The sequence below is a fragment of the Podarcis erhardii genome (genome assembly GCF_964252035.2).
Source record: "Podarcis erhardii genome assembly, chromosome: 14".
In the NCBI taxonomy this organism is placed as follows: domain Eukaryota; kingdom Metazoa; phylum Chordata; class Lepidosauria; order Squamata; family Lacertidae; genus Podarcis; species Podarcis erhardii.
Genome location: NC_138503.1, coordinates 7,129,600 through 7,154,429, shown reverse-complemented (window position 1 = coordinate 7,154,429; position 24,830 = coordinate 7,129,600). Strand labels below are relative to the sequence as shown.

The window sequence follows — 24,830 nt, the reverse complement described above, 5'->3', positions numbered from 1 at the left end:
TTGGGCTCTTAATTGCCTTCCCCTTCTTTCTCTCCAGTTATTTCGGCGCCTTCTTTAATGATGGAGGATCTTGAGGTGCAGAAACCGGGGCACCAGAGAACTTCCGTTATCATTGCTGACTCTTCGGTGCAGCACATTTGTGAGCAGCAATGCGTAAACGTCTCCTGTGCAACTTCTGAATCATTCTGCACAGATTCCTGATCTCAGCTACAAATAAGTCAAAGATGCAGGCCGCGGCTATAATTCATTTTTAATAGAGATACCTCTTCATGGCAGTACATGGCAGTTATTAATTTTCCATTTATACAGTTCGATAAATACAGCATGCAGGTCAAAAAATATGGCTGTCTCAGCCTTTTGTATCAAATCTAAAACACACCTCTGGTTTCAGAAAAATGCATCCCTGCCATTTACGCTGGCGTGATTTTAGCCTCAGTGTACAGGTGGCAGAGTTCCAGGACATTCCTCCACAAAGTGAAGTTGTATTTCTCCTTTGTTTAAAAAAATACTGGCTCTTTTGCTAGTCCTGGGTCCTTTTAAAGGCACTTCCAATGAGCAAAAAGCCTCCAGTCAGTTGTGCGTCTCAGGCATTGGCCAATATTTTCATACCCCCCACCCCAGGCCCAGACACAAACTTGGATGTCCCATCTTGAGGCCTGAGCATGAGGTGGATTTTAAAACAGCACAGCAAATTTCTCAGAACACTAACAGCTCCCCTTAACCCCCTGGAATGCATTTCTGGATGTAAGCATGTTCACAGTTTACCCAACTGCTACTATCCTTTTAATACATTCAGGTTTTCTTACTTATTAAAACTGTATTTGGCAGGGCAGGTTTTGACCTGCAGCACGTGGTCAACGAAATATCCAGGGTGTTCACATAAATAGATTTTTGGGTGCTATTTTGTCAACATCAGGGTGACAGCCCAGCAGAGCACGTTGCACAAACACGTAAGGGTTTCTTATTTTGTTTATTATCTCCAAGCATCTGGACCTCAGTGGTGAACAGCAAGTCACATTTAATGCTCAGTTCTTACAACCAACCAGTTAGGCAGTTTGGTGGGTGGGCAGGGCTGGTGCATCAGGGAAGATGCTGTGGAATGCTTTGCTTGTATGCGTTGGAACCATTTGACAGCCCGCCCCAAACATGGCTAAGGGCTGCTAGCTTCAAGTCCAACAATGGGATAGAGGCAGGGACCTAAGTGTGCAGAGACTGAATAAGACTTTGTTAAGACTTTTGAGCGAGATGTTTTAAAAGGTGTTGGAAAAATGTAGGTGCTCAGAAGATTGTTCAGTGGCACGGCATGGTAAGACAAAGTTAGTAACTGCACCCCCACTTTGCACAAGCAAACAGCAAAGCCCCCTCCCCTCTTCTGGTGTTGTTCTCATCCCCTCCAAGAACATGCAGGAGGTGCTCCCAGGAGGCTCTAAGCCCCGTTCAAAGTACTGATTCTGCCCGAGAATAAACTGATCTAGACCATTTGATTACACACATCAGCGAAAGCAGGCAAGCTGCAGAATCACAGCAAATGAGTCTGGATTCTACCGGAGCAAAGAAAACACAGACGGCAGGTGCATAAGCCAAGAGTTGCTTAACAGAGTAAGGCCTCGCCAGAACAGTCAGTAATAATATTTTCGGTCCGATTGTGAAGGAGACTTTTTCCAAACAAAGAAATTTAGCACAAAGCATTAGCTTGCCCTGTATTCCTGTCAAAACAAGAAAGTTTACATGACACTTCTGCATCCGTATACATGCAACATACTCTTGCTCCACCTACTTAGGCAGGATAGCACATCTGGATTCTAGCAATACTAACTCTGAAAGGTGGCAGGGTTTGGTCCTGTTGCAAGGGCCAGCTTGATGTCTCTAAAAACCACAGATAGGGGAGCAGTTGTCCTTCAGATGTTGCTGGACTGCAGCCCCCATCAGCCTCAGCAGCAGAGTCAGGGATGATGGGAACTGTTGGTCTAGCAACATCTGGAGGTGGAGATGGGATGCCGGTTCCCTATTATTGATAACGAAGGATTTATTTATCTATTTTTAACGCATTAAAATACAGAACATTTCCAGTAACGAAGAACAAATTACTTGCTTCCTCTGGCCAGTTCAGCCCACCCGCCCATTTCTGTTGTTGCAACAAGGGAATTTAGGTCCTTAGAGGAAACAGCACTTGCTGTTAAGCAGCCAGTCTAAATCCTGAAAACTTAGGCCAGCCTAGTTAGTAACTAATAAAGGGAAACGGCTGCAAAGCACAAGTTGGTGTTGTTTGATAGTAAACTGGTGCTTAGCAGAGCTGATCATCACACATCTACGTCTACGTATAGAGAAGGTGGTCCAATAATTATTCATATTAAGCTTCAGCCATAATATCAACATAGCTTAATTTAAAATGTCGCAGTCACGTCTCTAGCGATCAGCAGCTACACTTGCTTTTCTCTTTTTCCTCACTGAGCTGCTCTGTGGAGCTGTGCCCATTAGGCTGCACTACCCCTTCTGGGATCCAGGACTTGTCCACACACCGTTCCATTCGCTTCATGATGAGGTCCAGAAGCGTCTCAATGGCCTTGCTCACGTTGGCCCCATTGGCAGCACTCGTTTCAAAATAAGGGATCCTGGAAAGAAGGCATCAGAAAGGTTTACTCTGCGGAGCTGTGGCATTCTGAGATAATGGCGGATCTCAGGAAGGAAAGGAGAATTAAGGCCTGCTGGGCTTCTCAGAACACAATTTTCATCGGAAGCACTCACAAGGGCTGCTTCTGGACAGTCACTCTTTCGCAGGAAGGATACCAGAACTTTAGCTTTGCCCGGCTTTAAGTGAATTAGAGCTCCCGGTTGCCCCAGCACAACAAATCCACTTTTAAAAAGAATCCGACCTCAGAAAGCGATGGGATGAAAAGTGTGGGGTGAACAATGGGAGGGCATATAAACACAAGCAGATCGGAATAAATGCGCAATAATCTAACCTCCGTGTAAGTTCTGAGCAAGTAAATCAGGACAAATGCTGCTGAATAAACAGGGCTTTTCAAAGGGCAGGAGGATGACCGTCTTCTGCAAGAGGACTGGGCAAAAGCAGGTCCTCATATTCTCCAGCTGGTGGTGCTCAAGAGGTGGCTGTTTTTGCAGGCCTCTTCCTTGCTACTTTTTCACTTGGCTGCAATTTCTATACCAAACAGTCCATTCATAAGGCCAGAGTCTGACCTTTGGGTTCCCGTCCCTCACTTGGGAGTGGAGAGCAGGAGCTTCTGGCACCGCATTCCCTGCACAGTTGTCAACAAGACTGGCAAGGTCCACTGGGGTCCCACCCAGAACCTACCCCCCACGGGAAGGAGGAGCCAGCTTGCTCCCAGCTCTGCTCAGTGCCCCAAAGCAGGCGTGAAACTTGGCTTTCTTTCCATGAATGTTAGAAGGATGTTGGAATGAAGTTATGTGGTTTTAGCAGAAATGTTATAAGGGTTTAGGAAAAAATAGACTGTTAATTGGTGAAAGGAGGGAAAATAAAGTTACATCATATTGAGATAAATTACAGAACAAAAATTGGAAAAGATGGAAAGGATTTGCTGAAATAGTTAACCGAATTAGAATACAAAAAAGGGAGGTGTGAGGAGGTCAAGGAAACAAGCAAATGAAAGATAAGTTAGGGGAAGATTAGTAGTGTGTTTTTGTTTGTTTGTTTTCCTTGTTTTTTTCCTTATTGTGATGTGTTGTTTTGTTTTTGTTTAATATGGTGTTTTTATTTTTGCTTTTTGTAACCCTTAAAATTTTTAATAAATATTGTTTTTTTGAAAAAAGAAAGAAACTTGGCTTTCTTTCACCCGTGTCTCCCACTGCTGTCATCCCCCAACAACTGGTGTTCAGGATAAACCCTGGAGGTGGAGGGGAGGGTCTTCCTCACGAAACCATCCTTCCTTTCACCTGCAATGAATCCCCAGTCAATGGGGTGGGACTCACTGGCACCGGGAAGAGTTTTCTCCTAATGTATTCGGCGGTTCCCCCACCAACACTCACCCTCCTGGAGCATCAAGGGCTGCCACAATATTTAAAATTAAAATAAAATAAAATAATAGCTTCTTTATCACTCTTGTGCAAGGCTCAGTCAGGTAAATATCACTCTTGCACAAGACCTCCGTATTAAAAAGTTAAAACAACACATGGAAATAGATCATGACACCAACAAGCTTCCATTTCCCCAAATGAAACATGAAAATTAAGGTGAGTAAAGTTTGCTCTTGCACACTTCCTGGGAGTTGTTTTTTTGTTTTTAAGGTGTGCACACAAAGATACAGGAATACCTGTGCAGATGCCCAGAAAAGAAAAGAAAGGCAGTGGAGGGTGGGGACAAAGGGACCGAGGAAGGATCCTGGGCTCTGAAGGATTATTTCCATCTGCCTGGGGAATACCAGGCCACCAGTTTTTCTGTTAAGCAGCTCCTTAGAGGAGCTCCCTCCAGCCTCTCCAGGAGGCAGCCACCGCTCTGCCCAAACCGCAAGAATAACGGGGAGGATGTGACTTGCCCATGCTTCTCTGCAAGTTCCTTTGCGTCCTCTTCTTTCACCACCCGCTGCTCTTCCAGGTCGCTTTTGTTTCCGCACAGGACCACATCAGGGTTTTCACAATAGGCGTGGGTTTGCAACTGGCCTAACAGTAACAGGAAAAGGGAAATGCCAGGCTCACTTGCTGCAACAGCCAGAGAAGTGGTGAAAGCAGAGCACTCTATGGCCTTCCTGCACAAATCCCTCCATTCTTACATTACGGTGAATTCTCCCTACCTGTGACTGTCACACACCCAGTCCCCTCCATGGGCACCCGAAGGTGTCTTGTTGCTCCCATGCAAGAATTTAGCCTGTCACCCTTGTGAATCTCGATCAGGCCTGGTGCCAGTAGAGGCGGACATGAGTCCATGGGTGCAGTGACCACCCTCCTCTCCAGGACCCCAAGCAAATGCACTGGGTGATGCTGCTGCACCCACAGAACCCAACAATGCAAAGGGAAGTGATTCAGAGGGCAGCCGGGAGGCAGCGAGGGTGAGGGCCTCTTCACCCTTCGCCAGGGTGGAGGAGTGAAAGCTGTTCAGCTGAGAAAATGCCTCTGGAGGCTCCTGTGCAGATGGGGACAGATGGACCCCAGACAGAAATCTGAGGCTGGGGCATGACATGCCTCTTACAAAAGAACCTGCCCTGCCCACCACAGAAACCCAATTAATAATAATACCTTTATTGTCAATGTACAACCTGTGTACAATGAAATTAAATGCCATGGAGGACAGCTGTGGCATGTCCCCAGCCAAGACAACATCTGCCCCCAGACTTTACTTGGGCAGTGGAAAGAAAAGGCTTTCTTCGCCAGGACTTTTCATCTGGCAAACAGACGGTTCACGTTAAGAACACTGTTTGAAAATACACCCCCACAGAAAACCAAAAGACGGCTGCTTTGGATTCAACCTTGCACACCAAGGAGACAACTGTGGGGAAGGTGATCAAGGTTGGGGGCAGACACTACCAACCTAGGGGGCATTATTCTTCCTCCTTGACCTGTGCCCGCTTGTGCCTCAGTGGCTCATGGCTTCCTATAGGGCTGTTGAAGAAGAAGAAATCCCTACAGGCCCACGTTTTGTTAATGGCACAAAATAATGGATCCAGACTTGTTCCATACTGGGGTGTTCCATACTTTTGGGGTGTTCCCCACTGGCTGCAGGGCCAGGGTGAATTATGGGCCCGTCTCTCTCTACAGCCCCACACCCACAGGGGTCATACTGGGAAAAGGCAGCCGCCCAATGGGGAGTGCGGGAAGACAGCCTCTTACTCATCCAGTTTCTGATGTTGAGGAAACTTTGCTCGTTGGTCAAATCAAAGAGGAGAAGGAAGCCCATTGCATCTCGGAAGAAGGCAGTCGTCAAGCTACGAAACCTGCAAGGATGAAAAGCAAAGATATTCTTTTAGCCAAGAATAAACAAGGACCTGCAATAAGGGAAGTTATTAGTCTGAAGCACTTTACCACTGACTTCAAAGGAGCCAGAATTCTTGGTATACCGGTAATTACTATAGTCCAAGTCTAAAGTAATCTGAAAGGAACAGAGGGACTCTTGGGGAGGGGCTTTAGTGTCTCAAGACACCTCTTAGCAAAGGCCTTTTGGCCAATTGTCAACAACAGAAGAAAAGCTGCCACAGAGGTCAAGTTAGGATAAAGGACAACTTATTGAAGGGGGGTGGGCGGGTTTAGAGGTGTTTAAAATGATGGATAATGTGGAGAAAGGAATAGAGGCAGATGTTTTTCTTCCCCTTCATAATATTAGACCTCGGAATCATTTGTTTCTGTTGACTGATGGGAGATCCAGGGCAGAGAAAAGGAAACAGCTCATGATTAAATTCTGGAATATGCTCCTACAAGTTTATTTGTTTTATTTATTTATTTCATTTCATTTAAGATTCACTTCCTAAGAAACATCTCAAAGCAACAATAAAAATGTCAGCAATGAAATATATACTTAGGATGCAGCGAGGGCCGCAAACATGGATGACTTTAAAGGGAGATTAGGAAAATGAATGAAATGAATGAGATTAGAAAAATGAATGGAGGTGGTCAGGAGCTACTTGTGCTCAGGGGGGTGGGGCACATCTCATCTGCAGGGACAGAAGCTACAGCCATTCCAGTTGATGCAGGGGGACGACCCCAAGCCAGAGAGAGCTATTGGCCACTGCAAGAAAAGGATGCTCAACTAGAAGGATCTTCTGAAGTTCTTACATTTTCAGTCTGGCTCTATTTCTTCTTTGTATCCCTTACCTTTCTTGCCCAGCTGTGTCCCACAGCTGGAGATGTATTCTCTGTCCTCGACCACTAATGCCATCCGGCCCATTTGATCGGTAGACCTGTTTAAAAAAGGCATGCCATTGGACGAGTGCCTCCAACTAGCGTCTCTGGGGATCTCCCTCCACAAAGAGGCTCCCACACCTTCAGTCTTCGGGAAGCCTGGGCTGTGGGCTTAGAGTCAGGTATTGAACTGGCTTTTATGGCTCTGCTCCTGAGCTGCTTGCACCTATGGTCTGCTTTATCTGCTGTTAGTAATTGAATTGAATTTAGGAGAGGAAATGAATACAATATTTTAATATTGTTCCCCAGGAGCTGCTGCTGCTGCTGCTGTTGTAAGGGTTTCTGCAGGGTCCAAGCTGCAAAACCCAAATAAACCCAGTTGGCCTCCTCGTGGGCTTGGTCAGTTTCCAGGATGTTTTCAGAGGATTTCAATCCTGGTGTAGAGCAGCAGAAGCCTTTGGAAGAACTCACGACTGAAAACACTTCCAGTGAATATTTCTGAACGATGATCGTTCAGAAACGGCTGGAAGTTTTCGTTAGGAAATGTTTCGTTAGGAAATGTCAGGCCTCTACAAATCCGCTTGCCGTCTGTATAGAGTTTCTGCTTGCTGCGATTCGAGAACCCACCCCTTCCATGCCCCAAACCCTGGGAAGGAGAGCAGAGGAGGAGCTCCTCCAATCACACTGGGCTTTAGAACAGGCAAGCCCCTGCCCCAAAGCCAAGTGAAAGCAGGGAGACCCCTTCAACCCCATTTCCAAAGAGGAGGGCAGCTTTCTAATGTCATGCACTGTGGAGCCGGCAGAAGTAGCACCCAGGAGACCTGACACAGCTTCTTCCTCCTGCTCCAATGCCCAGTGCAATATTTCTGTATTTAAAAAGATTTACAGGTTGCTTAATCACAAAACATTTAAGCGGTAGACATTAGAGATGCCCCACTCCACACACACATGCCGCCCCATGTTCTCAGGCACACAAATGGAGCCATCAATGGTGACTGCAAATGGTGGCTGGGTAGTAAATAAATCCAAAACGTCTGGAACCTGATTTTGATTGCTTAGATTTCAGTGTAACTGCAAAAAGTACAATCAGATAAGAAAGACACTGGCAATTTAGCTGCACCTTTTCTCCTGGCAGGCTGGCATTGATTGCTAGCAGCAGGTAGGAAAGGGAGGCTTACGGACAGTGTCAAATTGATCTTATTATAGGCAGGGACGGGATATTAATATATGGAAAACCAGGCAGGCTGCAGCAGGAAGAGGTACGTGGAAAGGAAATAGCTACTTCTGCTTCTGTTGGGGACAGAAAAGAAGTCAAAGGGCAGCAGCAACAGCCTGGAAAGGGACTTCCAGGAAGCTTTTTCTAACAATGACAGCAGACAAGGCTTCAAGAAAAACAAACAGATTTCTGCATGCCTAATTTTCTCATTCCCAGCAGCTCTCTTTTATTTTAATGCAGTTTGTGCTGCCCAGCTTAGTAGGATGATGCAATATCATTGCTCCCAGGGTGGGTTGGGAAATGGCTGAGACCATCAGAAGGTCAGAACAGCAGGAGGGCCCAGCTGACTTTGGGCTCATCCAGACTTGCACTTGTCCCATGCCTAGAAAAGCAAGGGTCCGAGCAGTTTTCCCCTTGCCCTGCTCCTTTCCCAGGGAAAACTGACTCTCTCTCTAAATTGAAGCAAACGTCCATCCGGAGAAAACCTGAATTGCCGTTTGCTCCGACTGAGAGCTAAAGAGCGGTTTTCCGGGGGGGCGGGGGAGTAGCAGGATAAGAGGAAGAGTGGATAAGCCCTTTGAGGCCCATGGCTGGGCAGGAACAAGTGGCTTTGAAATTACAGAGAAGTTTGAAGTTATTAGGGCCAGATTGTTTGCATGAAGCAATGTGGCGAAACCACCAAATCATAGATTTACAGAGCTACAAGTTACCTTGAGGGTCATCTGGTCCAACCCCCTTCAATGCAGGACTCTCAACTAGATCACCCATGACAGGTGGCCATCCAATCTCTGCTGAAAAACCTCCACGGAAGGAGAGTCCACCACTTCTTGTGGGAGTTACAGGCAATCTCATGGGTTGTTCTGCTACAGAATAATCTGACCAAAGCCACCATCTTCCTTGCAAACAAAAGCCCCAGGCTCTTTCCTGGAGACTGCTGCTTCTATAACCGACAGAACCACACAGGTGGGTGGGTAGAAGCTGGAGAGAGGCAGATGGTGGTGGCAGCAGGAAATCTATGTGGACTGGACTGGCGTCCGGTCTCAGAAATGGGGATGGAAATTGCCCCTTCCCCAGATTGTTCTCATTCCTTGAAACTAAAAGAGAAACTTGTTTTGGTTCACTAGACCATGCTGTCTGCCACCAGGCCTGCAAGGACAGAAGGACATGGTTATAGAAGAGCACCTGTAGAGAGGGCGCTCTTCGGAAATAGCACCCAGGCCCATTTGGCCAAACAGCTAAAAAGGTCACTAAAGGCAAAATCAAGAGACTGTCGCATTTTGCAAGTGGCTGTGAAAAATAAAAAGCACGTTTTGCAAAGTCGGTTGAAACTGCACTTGGGGTGAGCTAATGGATGACTCCCCCATAAATATTAGCCACCTCCAAAGTGCAGACCTACAGACCTCATCCCTTCTCCTTCTCTGCTTCTCACCTGTTTATGTCAAAGAAGTACCAGGAATCCACACGCCCTGCCAGGTTCAGGGAAAACTGGGTCAGGTCTGAGTTCTGATCACAGTTTTCTGAAAGGTAGCTGAAAGTGAGTCTCTCCCCCCCCCCCCCAATGGAGATGTAGAAAATGGTGGGAACTTACCACCCTCTTTTCCCGGAAGTCGATGCCAACAGTTGTTATGAATTTTGAATTGAACTTGCCATCTGTATACTGATAAAGGAAACTGGTCTTCCCCACACCAGAATCGCCCAGGGCTAAGAATTTGATTAGGTAATCGTAGTCCCCATCAGACATCGTGAGAACTCTGAGGACAGCCTTTGGGGTGAGACAGAGGGGAGGGGAGGAAGAGGAAGGGAGCAGCTTTTATTTCCATTCTTTTTCCAATAACTATATATTGCATTCTCTGAAATCCCAGCTATCAACTGTCCAGAGCTCACAGCATCTCCTCCATGGAGCCCAATCTAAGCACATGCGACATTTCCCCCGAAAAGAACAGTGCATAGCGCTCTGTGTGTGAAGAAGACTGTGCACACAAGATTCCTTTGCAGAACATGTTGGGAAGATGTAACTTGCAATAGATTTACATACATGCACAGAACCAGGAAAGTCTTCATACTGTACATGACACAGGTGTCCATCTGTCCACCCTACCCCAAACACATATAAGGAAAACATCGTGGCTGCAGAAGCCAAAATCCAGACTCTGATTCAGATACCTCCCTTCAGTCAAAAAGTTTTCTGAATAGGCATGGAAAAATTACTCCATCACAGGACTCAAGTACATAGGACAGGAGATGCCTGATGCAGGTGGCCTGAGTGTCAACCACCCCCAGCCCCCAGCCCCTAACCCCCAACATACACACACACACACACACACACACACAGACACCAGGTACCATTTGGTTTTTAAAAAACCCCAGATGAAGTGTTGGCATGAGAACAAGCTTTGCATACTCTTGGTACAAAAAGTGTAATTAAGCTCAGTATTATCCTTGCTCGCCTCCAGACTGTCAGTATTTTGCAGGAGGAATTCAAGTGCATGTTGGGAATTTAGTTTTTTTGGGAATAAAAATCGATTAAAGCACTCTGTCATCCTAGCACAACAAACTTTTTGTTTTAATTAAATAAAACCCTGGCTTTGGGGTGTTAGGAAAGTGAGCAGCAAACACACTGCAAAGTGTGGGATGAACAAAGGATTGGTGGGAAGACACAGCAAACTGGGGCGAACACTCCCTGTTGTATAACCTAAGGTAAAGGTACCCCTGCCCGTACGGGCCAGTCTTGACAGACTCTAGGGTTGTGCGCTCATCTCACTCTAGAGGCCGGGAGCCAGCGCTGTCCACAGACACTTCCGGGTCACGTGGCCAGCTTGACGAAGCTGCTCCGGCGAACCGGCACCAGAGCAGCACACGGAAACGCCGTTTACCTTCCCGCTATAAAGTGGTACGTATTTATCTACTTGCACTTAAGGGTGTTTTCAAACTGCTAGGTGGGCAGGAGCTGGGACCGAAAGACGGGAGCTCACCCCACCTCGGGGATTCGAACCGCCGACCATGAGATTGGCAAGTCCTAGGCGCTGAGGTTTTACCCACAGCGCCACCCATGTCCCTTGTTGTATAACCTCCCCACATACAAATCAGAATAAACGCTGAATAAAGGCGGGACATAGTCTAACCCCCACATGTGTTTTGTGCAGGGCGAGTCTGGGTGAACGCTCAATAAACAGGTTGTCTGATGAAGTCACTTAATAAACGTTATTAAGAAGTAGCAACTGGTGCTCACCATTTAATGGACTTCTGCATGGAAAGGGGTATTAGGGATGCGGGTGGCGCTATGGGTTAAACCACAGAGCCTAGGACTTGCTGATCAGAAGGTCGGCAGTTTGAATCCCTGTGACGGGGTGAGCTCCCATTGCTCAGTCCCTGCTCCTGCCAACCTAGCAGTTCGAAAGCACGTCAAAGTGCAAGTAGATAGATAGGTATCACTCCGGCGGGAAGGTAAACGGCGTTTCCATGCGCTGGTCTGGTTCGCCAGAAGTGGCTTAGTCATGCTGGCCACATGACCCAGAAGCTGTACGCCAGCTCCCTCAGCCAGTAAAGCAAGATGAGCGCCGCAACCCTAGAGTCAGTCACGACTGGACCTAATGGTCAGGGGTCCCTTTACCTTTAAAGGTAAAGGTACCCCTGCCCGTACGGACCAGTCGTGTCCGACTCTAGGGTTGTGCGCTCATCTCACTTAAGAGGCCAGGAGCCAGCGCTGTCCGGAGACACTTCCGGGTCATGTGGCCAGCGTGACGAAGCTGCTCTGGCAAGCCAGCACCAGCGCAGCACACGGAAACGCCCTTTACCTTTACCTACATCCATAACATGGCCAACTTTCTCTCTCTCTCTCCATCACATTATACCACAGATGAGGCTGCCTGGCCTAGGCTTATTGACAGTGTTTCAGCCTGGTTTTGGAAGAAGGAACTTTAAAGTCAGGGGAAATGATGCCAAGGTGCTTTTTATAGGTTTTCAGCTAATGGTAACGGAGCTAAATTGTGCTGACCTGTACTTCCAACCTGCACGGGTTTTCATGATTTATTTTTAAAATTCCTACCTGTCCTTCCTGTCTTCAGAACACGGCGCTCAAGGCAGTTGAGAAAATACAAAAATAGTTTACTATTGAACAAGCTGTTCTACCTATGGAAAGGGGGGAGCAGGAAGATGGGGCTGTTATGGCAGGCTGAGGGCTAGATATACTATTTAGGAAAAAAGAAAAGACAACACCTCATTGATGCCTTGGCATGATAATCCCTGAGAGGAAACCAGCCAAAAATCTCTCCCAAGGAAGGTTGGCACAGATAAGAGAGGCAGCAAGACTATTGTTGTCCTGCAGGGTTAAGCTTCATCCTCCTCCTCCTCCTCCTCCTCCTCCCTGCACAAATATTTAAGAAGCAGTCTCCACCCTTAGTCTATTTAGGTTAAAGCTGAACAGCCCAGGAGCCCTTCCACAAGGACAGCAGCAAAGCCCAGGCAGGATTTCAGCAGGTGGGTTAGTCAGCACGATGACCATCTACAGCATTTTTGCAAATGTCATCACACACCACCAAATGCCTATTAGTATAGCAACCTATACCTTCAGGAGGACATAAACAAGGTGCAGATGGCACAAGAAGACCTGGAAAAGCCTCCACTTCAGGGAGGGTTTGGCCAGGCAGAATCCTCAGAGCAGCATCACATAAGACTAAAGGAGGACCCACAGGGCCACCTGAGCACACAGCAGCCATTTGCAAGGCCTGCATGGTGCAAACTGGAGCCATGCAGGAGCAGAGGCTGCTATTGGACTCATCACATGCCAAGCCAGCCTCCCATTTTAGAGGGTTTGCAGCAGTGCACAAGAAGTTCTGCCCTGAGAATGGACCAGTGCCAGCACATGGACCAGCTCTGTGTGCAGTGGCCACATAAAGCAGATTTCCACTGATGGCCAAACCTGGGATTCCAGAAAGGGACAAAACATGGCTCTTGGGAAGCTGCAAGGTGAACGGTCCTAGCCATAGTCAGCAGCCCTCTGCTCTGCCTGCTGCTTCTCCCTGACCTGAACATTTCGCTAAAAGTGGCTAGAATTAACCCCTCAGCATCTGGCCTATGTGCTGCTGCTGCACCTGTACACAATTTGCACCAGTGTTAAGCTGGTTGCACATACGGTATTTACGCAAATCTAATGCTCAGCTTTTTTGGCCAAATTACATTGCAAAAATTAAGGTGAGCATTAGGATTTAATGCACATTTACATTTGCCAGCAATTACGGTACTTTTTTTGGTTTCAAGGTTCTGAAAATTGAGACGCACATTGGATTCAATGACAGATAGGTAGCCGTGTTGGTCTGCCATAGTAAAAACAAAATAAAAAAATTCCTTCCAGTAGCACCTTAAAGACCAGCTAAGTTAGTTCTAGGTATGAGCTTTCGTGTATCTGAAGAAGTGTGCATGCACACGAAAGCTCATACCTAGAACTAACTTAGTTGGTCTTTAAGGTGCTACTGGAAGGAATTTTTTTATTTTGTTTTTATTGGATTCAATGGTGTGTTAAAGGTAAAGGGACCCCTGACCATTAGGTCCAGTCGTGACTGACTCTGGGGTTGCAGCGCTCATCTCGCTTTATTGACCGAGGGAGCCGACATACAGCTTCCGGGTCATGCGGCCAGCATGACTAAGCCGCTTCTGACGAACCAGAGCAGTGCACGGAAACGCCGTTTACCGTCCCGCCGGAGCGGTACCTATTTATCTACTTGCACTGCGTGCTTTAGAACTGTTAGGTTGGCAGGAGCAGGGACCAAGCAACAGGAGCTCACCTCGTCGCAGGGATTCGAACCGTCGACCTTCTGATTGGCAAATCCTAGGCTCTGTGGTTTAACCCACAGCGCCACCCACGTCCCTTCAATGGTGTGTTAGACCCCGTTAAATACGGTAATCCCTGGCTTTAGGCAGGCCTTTCCTAACCTGGTGCTCTTCTGATATTTGGGACACCAGATCCTGCAGCTGCAGCAACTATCATCCAAAAGATCTGGAGAGCACTGGATGGGTTGGGGCAGACAGCTTGAGTTCAGGCAGTCTCGTTTTAAAAGGGATGCATGGTTGGGGGGGGGCTGATTCCAAGTTCCTAGCCTGCCCAAGGGCACCCCGGGTCTTTCAGGGTGGAGCTGTGCTGCTTGCTGCTTGCTGAAGGAGAGCTGCTGGCTTTGGGGGGAAAAGCCAGACCTCTGCTTGGGGACTCTCTGCAGCTCATTCTTACACCCAGATAATACAAATGGAAGTTCCTGCACTGAAAAGCAGCACAGCTGGAAGGCAGAGGTCAGGGTCAGGAAAGCCACCTTTTCAAAGTGAGCTTGAATCCCCAGCAGCACCTCAGAGTCCCCTCCCTCCCCCCCAGGTGTTGACTAACAACTGACCAGGTAAATGATCACTTTTAGCACCAACCTGCCTCAAGCCATGTCCCCACCCCCACCGACTGCTGCTCCCCTGGACTGCACCCCAGCCATCACCCCAGAAAGGAAAAGCCACTCACCTTTCGGACAGCAACACCACAGCAGCAGCAGCAGTGTGCTCTCGCCCAAGGCACATTCTCCCCAGCCCAGCGAGCGGAGGAACAGCAGCCGGAGGGGCCCCACCTGCTTCGCACACAGCCTGGCCGGCAGCTTACGTGTCACCTGTTTGCTCTCTTGACAGGTGGGGCAGGTGTGCCTCGGGCGGGCTGGCGACAGGGCTGGGCTGGGCAGCCCCTTCCTCATCTGGGCACAGAGGCACACAGCTGCCCTTTATCTCCTGGGGGGCTCGGATCCCCACCCCTTCCAGACTCATCATCCCTCACACAAAAAACGGTACAAGGTTGCAGCACACAGGTGGCAAGGCAAGGGAGCAGAGGAGTGTTTACATTACTGCCTTACATCCAGGTGAAAGTGTTTCCCAGCTTCTGTGCCTTTCACAGCTCTGCCCACCCACCTCCAGCTGTTCGCAACAGGACAGCTCCTGTTTGGGTACACTCACCAGGGAGCATTGATGGGTTGGGATGTATTTCTCACCTTGTGCTGGCTACCCTAATATTCACTAGAATATTAATTGTCATTTTCCCCTCGTGTGTTTTACCTGTCTATTTTGTGATCTGGGTTTTATTTATTTAAATGCCAAAGTGAAGACTGGCACTTCCTAACAGGGAAGAGGATTGCTCTGACGCTAGAAATCAGCTTGTCTGACTCCTTGCACACCAGGCACTTAGCCATAACTTTTGCTTCCTTGTGCTTAAAATATCGTATTCCCCACTGTTGCTTCCGAAGGCCAGCTGATAAGAAGGCACCTGACTCCGTGGAAGAGACTTACTGCCTGTGCACCGTCTGTCATGTTTGATTCATAACAGCCATATGCAACCTGGCAATCCTGCCCTTTCCAGAGCGTGTCCTTCAGAGACCCGTCTGTTGTAGCTGCCAGAGGAGACTTCTACAAATGAGAGAGAGAGAGAGAGAGAAAGCACAGTGCATCTTGGCCATGGTGGCAGCAGGGATTCTTTGCTCCCTCCTACCAAAGTCTGGGCTCTTGTTGACATCTGCCTCCAAGAGCCTGAGGGGCAAGAAGTAGGCAATGCATTTAAATGATAGGACTTTTTTAAAAAGGTACAAAAAAAACTCAGGCTTCCATACTTGAGCAGTGCTGTCAGTCAGCAGAGCCAACATGGAGATCTAGATGGGTCAATAGTGTGATTTGTTATATGGCAGAGTTCCAGGCCCTTTCCTATATTCTTGTGAGGTTTACTCTATTTCCAGATTTGCTCTTTTCTGTTGCTGCAATCAAGTGGTCAAAAATAGGATCTTGTAAATACGAAGCCAGAAGAGAGGTGACCATTCCTCTGTGTGTGAAACTAGTTAACTGAAGACAGAGCCATCACCTGCTTTTACAAAACAACCCCCTTCCTCATTGCAGAAGGAAAAAGGATGCAGGGAAGAGATGCTGGAGAGAATGCTTGCAGCTTCTGCCTTAGACAACTGGGTGAGAAAGGGGAAGCTAGGAAGTCCACATTTTCCTGAGAAGAACCTTGGAGGCAATGTGTGGGGTGGTGACGGTAGAAAACAGAACATAACTAATTAAAGCAAACACAAAACATGCAAAAAACAAACAAACCACACATACCCAAAAAGCATGAACATGAAAGATTTCTGCATAAGACTCTCCTTAATGCCATTGCTGAAAACAGTTTGCAATGGGCCAGATTCAGAGCCACGTGGTCCTGATGTGGTCAGCAGGCACGAAAGCTGCAGGAAGGCCACTTGATCAGCTAGGACAGCCTTCGCTGAACTGCTGTTTTGGACTGCAACTGGGTGGGGCTCAAGGGAGTTGTAGACAAATGGGCTGGGACATGTGTCCTGGCTTCACTCTCCTGCCATCTGGCCACAACACCTGCCCTTTTGACCATGTTTAAAGAATGTGTTCCGGGCAACAACTATGGATGCCAGGCCAGGAGCAACTGAAACCCGGACATACCCTCCAACCTTTATCCGATGAAAATAGGGACGTCCCGTTCCATAATGATAATTTTACTATTTGTACCCAACACATCTCACTGGGTTGCCCCAGCCACTCTGGGCAGCTTCCAACATATATAAAAACATAATAAAACATTTAAAAAACACTTTCTTATACAGGGCTGCCTTCAGTTGGCTTGGAGGCCAGATAATGCCCATACCCTCCAACATTTCTCCAATGAAAATAGTGACATCCTAAGGAAAAGTGGAACATTCCGGGATCAAATCAGAAACTGGGACGGCTTCTCTACATCAGGGATGTCCTGTCTGCCCTAAGATTTCAGGACCCAGACCCGAGACCTAGGGGCAGCCCCTGGTGATGTCACAAGGTGGGCCCTGAAGATGCAGGTAAACTGGGAGAGGGGAGTGGAGGAAGGCAGACCTGCCACACACACCTCCCTCCATGTGTCTATGTTTAATTTGCAGCCAGCCTGAAACCTGAAGAGTTCAGGTCAGACCTGGAGGTCTAGTAACCCTAGCAACAGCACAGAGCCAATACAGTGGTACCTCGGATTAAGAACTTAATTTATTCTGGAGGTCTGTTCTTAACCTGAAGCACCACTTTAGCTAATGGGGCCTCCTGCTGCCGCCGCGCTGCCAGAGCACGATTTCTGTTCTCATCCTGAAACAAAGTTCTTAACCCAAGGTACTATTTTCTGGATTAGCAGAGTCTGTAACCTGAAGCATCTGTAACTTGAAGCGTATGTAAGCTCTGCCCACCCACCTCCAGCTGTTCGCAACAGGACAGCTCCTGTTTGGGTACACTCACCAGGGAGCATTGATGGGTTGGGATGTATTTCTCACCTTGTGCTGGCTACCCTAATATTCACTAGAATATTAATTGTCATTTTCCCCTCGTGTGTTTTACCTGTCTATTTTGTGATCTGGGTTTTATTTATTTAAATGCCAAAGTGAAGACTGGCACTTCCTAACAGGGAAGAGGATTGCTCTGACGCTAGAAATCAGCTTGTCTGACTCCTTGCACACCAGGCACTTAGCCATAACTTTTGCTTCCTTGTGCTTAAAATATCGTATTCCCCACTGTTGCTTCCGAAGGCCAGCTGATAAGAAGGCACCTGACTCCGTGGAAGAGACTTACTGCCTGTGCACCGTCTGTCATGTTTGATTCATAACAGCCATATGCAACCTGGCAATCCTGCCCTTTCCAGAGCGTGTCCTTCAGAGACCCGTCTGTTGTAGCTGCCAGAGGAGACTTCTACAAATGAGAGAGAGAGAGAGAGAGAAAGCACAGTGCATCTTGGCCATGGTGGCAGCAGGGATTCTTTGCTCCCTCCTACCAAAGTCTGGGCTCTTGTTGACATCTGCCTCCAAGAGCCTGAGGGGCAAGAAGTAGGCAATGCATTTAAATGATAGGACTTTTTTAAAAAGGTACAAAAAAAACTCAGGCTTCCATACTTGAGCAGTGCTGTCAGTCAGCAGAGCCAACATGGAGATCTAGATGGGTCAATAGTGTGATTTGTTATATGGCAGAGTTCCAGGCCCTTTCCTATATTCTTGTGAGGTTTACTCTATTTCCAGATTTGCTCTTTTCTGTTGCTGCAATCAAGTGGTCAAAAATAGGATCTTGTAAATACGAAGCCAGAAGAGAGGTGACCATTCCTCTGTGTGTGAAACTAGTTAACTGAAGACAGAGCCATCACCTGCTTTTACAAAACAACCCCCTTCCTCATTGCAGAAGGAAAAAGGATGCAGGGAAGAGATGCTGGAGAGAATGCTTGCAGCTTCTGCCTTAGACAACTGGGTGAGAAAGGGGAAGCTAGGAAGTCCACATTTTCCTGAGAAGAACCTTGGAGGCAATGTGTGGGGTGGTGACGGTAGAAAACAGAACATAACTAATTAAAGCAAACACAAAACATGCAAAAAACAAACAAACCACACGTACCCAAAAAGCATGAACATGAAAGATTTCTGCATAAGACTCTCCTTAATGCCATTGCTGAAAACAGTTTGCAATGGGCCAGATTCAGAGCCACGTGGTCCTGATGTGGTCAGCAGGCACGAAAGCTGCAGGAAGGCCACTTGATCAGCTAGGACAGCCTTCGCTGAACTGCTGTTTTGGACTGCAACTGGGTGGGGCTCAAGGGAGTTGTAGACAAATGGGCTGGGACATGTGTCCTGGCTTCACTCTCCTGCCATCTGGCCACAACACCTGCCCTTTTGACCATGTTTAAAGAATGTGTTCCGGGCAACAACTATGGATGCCAGGCCAGGAGCAACTGAAACCCGGACATACCCTCCAACCTTTATCTGATGAAAATAGGGACGTCCCGTTCCATAATGATAATTTTACTATTTGTACCCAACACATCTCACTGGGTTGCCCCAGCCACTCTGGGCAGCTTCCAACATATATAAAAACATAATAAAACATTTAAAAAACACTTTCTTATACAGGGCTGCCTTCAGTTGGCTTGGAGGCCAGATAATGCCCATACCCTCCAACATTTCTCCAATGAAAATAGTGACATCCTAAGGAAAAGTGGAACATTCCGGGATCAAATCAGAAACTGGGACGGCTTCTCTACATCAGGGATGTCCTGTCTGCCCTAAGATTTCAGGACCCAGACCCGAGACCTAGGGGCAGCCCCTGGTGATGTCACAAGGTGGGCCCTGAAGATGCAGGTAAACTGGGAGAGGGGAGTGGAGGAAGGCAGACCTGCCACACACACCTCCCTCCATGTGTCTATGTTTAATTTGCAGCCAGCCTGAAACCTGAAGAGTTCAGGTCAGACCTGGAGGTCTAGTAACCCTAGCAACAGCACAGAGCCAATACAGTGGTACCTCGGATTAAGAACTTAATTTATTCTGGAGGTCTGTTCTTAACCTGAAGCACCACTTTAGCTAATGGGGCCTCCTGCTGCCGCCGCGCTGCCAGAGCACGATTTCTGTTCTCATCCTGAAACAAAGTTCTTAACCCAAGGTACTATTTTCTGGATTAGCAGAGTCTGTAACCTGAAGCATCTGTAACTTGAAGCGTATGTAACCCGAGGTACCACTGTATACTCTTAACCAATTTGCTAATACAGCCGTACCTTGGATCCAGAACGCCCTGGAACTCGGACGTTTTGGCTCCCCAACGCCACAAACCTGAAAGTGATTGTTCTGGTTTGTGAATATTCTTTTGGAACCCGGAAATCTGACGGGGCTTCCAAGTGGCTCCAGGAAGCTCCTGCTGCCAATCAGAAGCGGTGATTTGGTTTCTGAACGTTTTGGAAGCCCACCCTGGACCATAGCTGTCAACGCTTCCTTTTTTTGCAAGGGAAATTCCCTTATTCCGAATAGGATTCCTCGCAAGAAAATGGAAAAGTTGACAGCTATACCCCAGACTCTCCAGGCCTCTGCTCAGCTTCCACTTTGGCCTTAAAGCAGAGACACTTTTCCCCACTCCTGTCAAGTCTGGAGGAAATGAACCCTACCAGGATTTCCTCAGGGGGGAAAAAGGGGAGACAGAGAAGAACAGGGGTCAGCAACCTTTTCCAGCCGTGGGCCGGTCCACCGTCCCTCAGACCATGTGGGGGGCTGGACTATATTTTGTGGGGGGAAATGAACGAATTCCTATGCCCCACAAATAACCCAGAGATGCATTTTAAATAAAAGGGCACATTCTACTCATGTAAAAACACGCTGATTCCCAGACCATCTGTGGACCGGATTGAGAAGGCGACTGGGCCACATCCGGCCCATGGGCCTTAGGCTGCCTATCCTGGAGAAGAAAAACAAGAAGGGTTTTGGCCTCTTGCAGTAACAAGAAAGCCCAGGCAGCAAACGACTGGGCTGGGTCTGTGTTGCCGTGGCTAGAAGCCAGTGATAGAGATGCATGATAGAGATGCAAGCCGGACAACCTGTGGCAGACCTGGGATGTGCTCTTTTCCTCCTTCTCCTCCTCCTCACCTCACCCAGCAGTGGATCCGGTTGGAGAGAAGAACCTGGGAAGCAACACAGGCGGCCAGAGCTGGAACTCCTCTAACTCACACTGAACAGCACAGATTAATCTGGAGCTGCAGCTAGCTAGTCCGCGCTCTTTCTGCTTTTTCGCTTGTTTCCTGCAAAAGCAGCGGGGAAACACTAGGCTCTGACTGGACGGTGTAGGAAGTGACATCGCTGAGTGCTTATCGGCCTCTCCACTAAAACAAACAGTGTGGTTTTTCCTTCTTGTCAAATCAGTTTGATCACAGGCATTAGGCGTTTTCCCGTTCAGCTTCACCTCCCGGCGTCTCCAGAGCAGAAACGCCTGTAGCCCAAGAGCCCTTGGCCCTGGATCCTGTGGTGGTGATTTAGTAGGGAGTTTCCCTTTAAGGCAGCTGTCAGTCACAGCTAGCTGGAGGGATTCAGTCCATTTAAAAAGCCCGGGAACTGCCAGGCCTACAAGTCGTATTTGTTTAGTCTCGCTAGGATTTTTGCTTTTTATCTCAGAAAAAAGTCCTTGTTGTTTCCCTCACCTTTAATTCTTGGACACAACTTACCTGGCGACAAAGGATGGCTCTTTTATCGCTGAAGCCACCAGTGCCTTTTCTTCAATGCCCAGGTGACCCTCTAAGTACGTTCCCTGTTTGGATGTGGATGTTTGAAAATGACTTGTTCGCAGTTAATGATACAGAAATCTCTGAAGCAAGGAAATGGGTAGCGCTTATTAACTGCCTGGGTGGATATTTCATGCAGGGCTTTACGGAACATTTTTGTGCCCAAAGGGAATGTTGTATATAATTGCTACAAATTTCACCAGAGTGAACAAAAACCAGGGGGATTTGCACTCTAAGGGATTGAATGAGCTCATATAACAAGAGATGTGCGGGGGGGGGGGGTCCTAGGGGCTTCTGCCCTTGCTCAAAAGTTTTGTTTGCTTCCCATCCTTTCCCCCAGGGCTTTGGTCCTCTCTTAGACTTGGCATAAACTCTGGCTGTAAGGCAAGTTTATAGGGCATCTTTGTCTACTTAGACAGGCAGGAATTCCCCGGGGCTTCTATCCTGAGCACACCCAGCCCCCAATGAGGGCATGCGATTGGTTTTTTATTGGCAAAGTACTCAATTACGTCAGCTCCTAAGGTGCAAGAATTGCATGCACCACTCGTGTGCAATAGCTAGATAGGCATCTTCATCTTCAGACTTGTCCTCCAACCAAGGTGGAATCTACACACATGTTAAAAACGTTGTGAAAATGCTTTTTTGAAAATCGTTTTGAAAAGTGCATTGAATTTGCTTTGGCTCAAAATCGCCCTCTGTATATTGCACTTTACAACACATTCAAAACGTTTTATTTGCAGCTGTATAGCTGAGTCCCTAAACAGTTTGTGCAACAGCGCAACCATGCCTCCATCAGGAGATTTAACTCCCTCTTCCGATGTACCACATGAAAGCGTCTCCAGCAGCTCCTGTCACTTTTAACCCCTCCTTGTCCTTTTAGATACCAGGGGACGAAGGAGATTCTCCCCGACTCTCCCTGGGAATCTTTTCCACCTCTTCACCTTCCTGCAACTCTTCCTCCACCTCCTCTTCTGTCCTCTCCGACTGCCCCTCTTCCCCCTGCTTCACAGGTGGCATCGAACCTCACAAATCACTGACCCTTACCCCTGGATCATCCTCCTGCCCCCTTGCCTCCTCGGCCCACCCTTCAGCCTGCTCCTGTTGAGAGCTGCTCAGAATGGCTGGGGAAACCCAGCCAGATGTATGGGGTATTAATAATAATAATAATAATAATAATAATAATAATAATAATAACAACAACAACAACAACAACAGCTTCAGGCAGAGAAGCCTCTCCTATGACTGAGCCTTTGGACTGGAGATACTTCCAGCGATCAAAGCTGGAGACTTTCTCCTTCCGAAGCAGCTTCTCCCTGATTCCAGGTTGCACCTCACCTTGGCAGCCAGCCAAACAGCCTGAAATGAGCTGGGAAATGCTTGAGTTCCTTATAGTTTATTCTGTCTGTTAAATGTGGTTGATTTAATTCAGCCCCACAGTGTAAGTGGTTGACAGGCCCTCAGCACTTTTGGACGGCTTGAACAAAAGGAAATTCCGCAAGCTCTTTCTCCACATCCCCTTCACTTTCGTGAAGTTCAGAGGAGATGAAGGAAGAGGAACCCTGCCGGACAACTGTGCTGCGGTTGCCCAGCCTGCAGTTGCAGCAAGGCTGAAGACCTGCCTCTGGCCCAGCGCACAACTGACAAACCGCCAACTTCCAGGCTGCATCATATGATCCCCAAGCAAAGAATTATTTCTTTTCATGTTGGTGGGAGCTGAATGCACGTAACAAAGTGGCCTTTTTCTCTTTCCCTTCATTAAGAGCATTATGTCCTTCTGAGTCTGGACTGGCCAGCCACCCAGCAACAAGGCTCTCCATGGCCCATCTTGAAAGGCAAAGGACACGATCCGGCGGGGAGCTGTCCTGTCCAGGCCCCACAGCGAGTGAGGGGAGCAGCCCTTGCAAGACATGTGGGAGAGTGACACACCCTGGCTGCTGGACCAGCCACCCTGCCCATGAGGTGGGGGAAGGTGGCCGCCTCAGGCCCACCCAGCATGCCCACCGCTGCTGCCCTCCTCCTGCTGCTGCACCCTTCCTTTCACTCCCCAGGGCACCTCAGGCGTCATGCAGACATGGAAGCAGCGGAAGACACTTTGGGACCTGAGGCAAACCCCATCATGGAGCTCCCCAACCCACCAGTGAAGAAGGAAAATCTACATCAGGAACAAGGGCTGTGGGGAGAAGATCGACATCAGGGTCTGCTGCCCCGGTGAATCTTGCCACCTGAGGCAGCTGCCTCACCTTGCCTCATGGGTGGGCCGGCCCTGGCCCAAAGTGTATGGTCAGTCAGCAGCCTGCATGCATGCAGTTGGTGGCAGGATTTTCGGTATTTCCTAAGGCGGCAAAATGTCCTAGGCAGCCTTGCCTGACCCAGCTGCTGTGTTTTCGCCCAAGCTTTTGGAGACGGATGCAGCTGAGGAGCAAATGGAAGAAAAGGCTGTGCTGGCTGGGGCCGATGGGAGTTGTAGTGCAAAGCACCCGCTTGGCTAAGCTCACAATACCCTGGCTGTGCATAAAGAAGACACCTTCTTCCTCCTCATTTTCAGAAATCCCTTTAAGTGTTTGAAAGCTACCTGAATACATTTGCACCTTTTTTCTTTTTCACACTTCTTCCTTTGGCCTAAACATGCCCCGTTTATAAAGAACAAGCTAGGGCAGCACAGCTTAGAGATTAAAATGCGCTTTCTGAAAATTAAAGGAAACCCACTTTCCCAGGGTCAGCTCAGCAAGAAAGCCTCCAGCCTCCAGCATTTAGACACATTATGTGAACAGCAGAGCCCTGGGTCAGGCTCCAGCTTGGGGCTGCCACCCTAAACACATTCACCCCCTAAGCTCAAAGGACTTCCAAGGAAACATACCCAGGGGGATTTCACTGAATCCATCTGAAATCTCTCTCCCCCCCCCCCTTTTGGCAAATTGGCATCGTAACTGAAGTTCACCCTAATTCCCTGGTATAATTTAGCTAAGTTCGGGTTCATTGAAGGTGTGTAATTTTAATGAGGTAGTTTGCACACGGATAACGTGAGCTTAAACCATTGAAGAAGAAGAAAGGAGAGCGGAGGAATGAAGAAATCCTTTCCTTACCTGATTGGAATTGGCAGGAGATGCTCAGCTGCCCCCACCTTCCCAGCAGGTCCTACAAACAGGTCCCCAAGCAGAGATGGAATTTGGGTCTGTGGTCCAGTAGCAGAGCCATGGAAAGCAGCCAGCTGGCACGTGAGGAGGTATGAGCAACAAGGAGCCGGTTTTCAGAAGGTCCCCTTGGCTCCCCTAGTCTGGCTGCACCCAAAGTAGCCCCCCCTCTCTCAGCCCAGCCTGCCTGCCAGCCCACCCTAATGACTCTCAGCTGTTTGTCATGTGGCCTCGCTGGCTGATCAAGTGATATTGTGGTGTTGCCTCCTTTCCCAGGCGCAGGAGCTTGCAAACAAGCCCTTCTTCTGCCCAGAGAAGCAGGAATGTGCCACAACAGCCGTGGCCAGCCCTGGGGCTTAGAGGTTTGTCAGCAGCACAGGCTGGAGGGGGCGGGCCTGAGCTACTCCTGCAGCTGGTCTGCTGGAAAAGGGGGAAACAGAGCCAGACTAGGGAGGCTCTTCTCCACCGAGGCAGACCAGAGGGTCGTCCCTGCTGCATCTGACCACAAGTCCCATCTAGCCTGCCATGGCACAGTCCATCAGGGTCTCCAACCACAGAGAGACTTTTCCCTGCAACGCTGCTTTCAGAAACAAACCAACAGGAGATGCTTCCAATTTGGGACTTCAGCATGCAACGCAGC

General features: G+C 48.3%; 1 protein-coding gene across 6 annotated transcripts; it reads right to left on the bottom strand.

Moving 5' to 3' along the window:
- Positions 1–234: 234 nt before the first annotated feature.
- On the bottom strand, positions 235–24,371 carry RAB27A (RAB27A, member RAS oncogene family). 6 transcript variants are annotated; one of them, XM_081839335.1, is made up of 8 exons: positions 24,143–24,371; positions 21,003–21,085; positions 15,384–15,439; positions 9,609–9,782; positions 6,778–6,863; positions 5,800–5,903; positions 4,512–4,635; positions 235–2,612 (listed from the first exon to the last, which is right to left on the bottom strand). In XM_081839335.1, exons 4-8 carry the CDS (start codon positions 9,759–9,761, stop codon positions 2,414–2,416), a joined length of 666 nt encoding a protein of 221 aa, XP_081695461.1. In that variant the 5' UTR covers positions 9,762–9,782; positions 15,384–15,439; positions 21,003–21,085; positions 24,143–24,371; the 3' UTR covers positions 235–2,413. The 6 variants fall into 6 exon arrangements, with proteins under 6 accessions (XP_081695461.1, XP_081695464.1, XP_081695462.1 ...); XM_081839338.1 differs by lacking the exon at positions 15,384–15,439; XM_081839336.1 differs by lacking the exon at positions 21,003–21,085.
- Between the last annotated feature and the right edge of the window lie 459 nt (positions 24,372–24,830).

Bases quoted from the DNA above. Each gene is read 5' to 3' on its own strand.
- RAB27A (XM_081839335.1), bottom strand. From the start codon at position 9,761: ATGTCTGATGGGGACTACGATTACCTAATCAAATTCTTAGCCCTGGGC. The intron at 5,904-6,777 runs GTAAGGGATACA...TCATCCTTGCAG, and splicing joins GACACAGCTGGGCAAGAAAG to GTTTCGTAGCTTGACGACTG. The intron at 2,613-4,511 runs GCAAGTCACATC...CCTTCTTTCCAG, and splicing joins GAACTTGCAGAGAAGCATGG to GATCCCTTATTTTGAAACGA.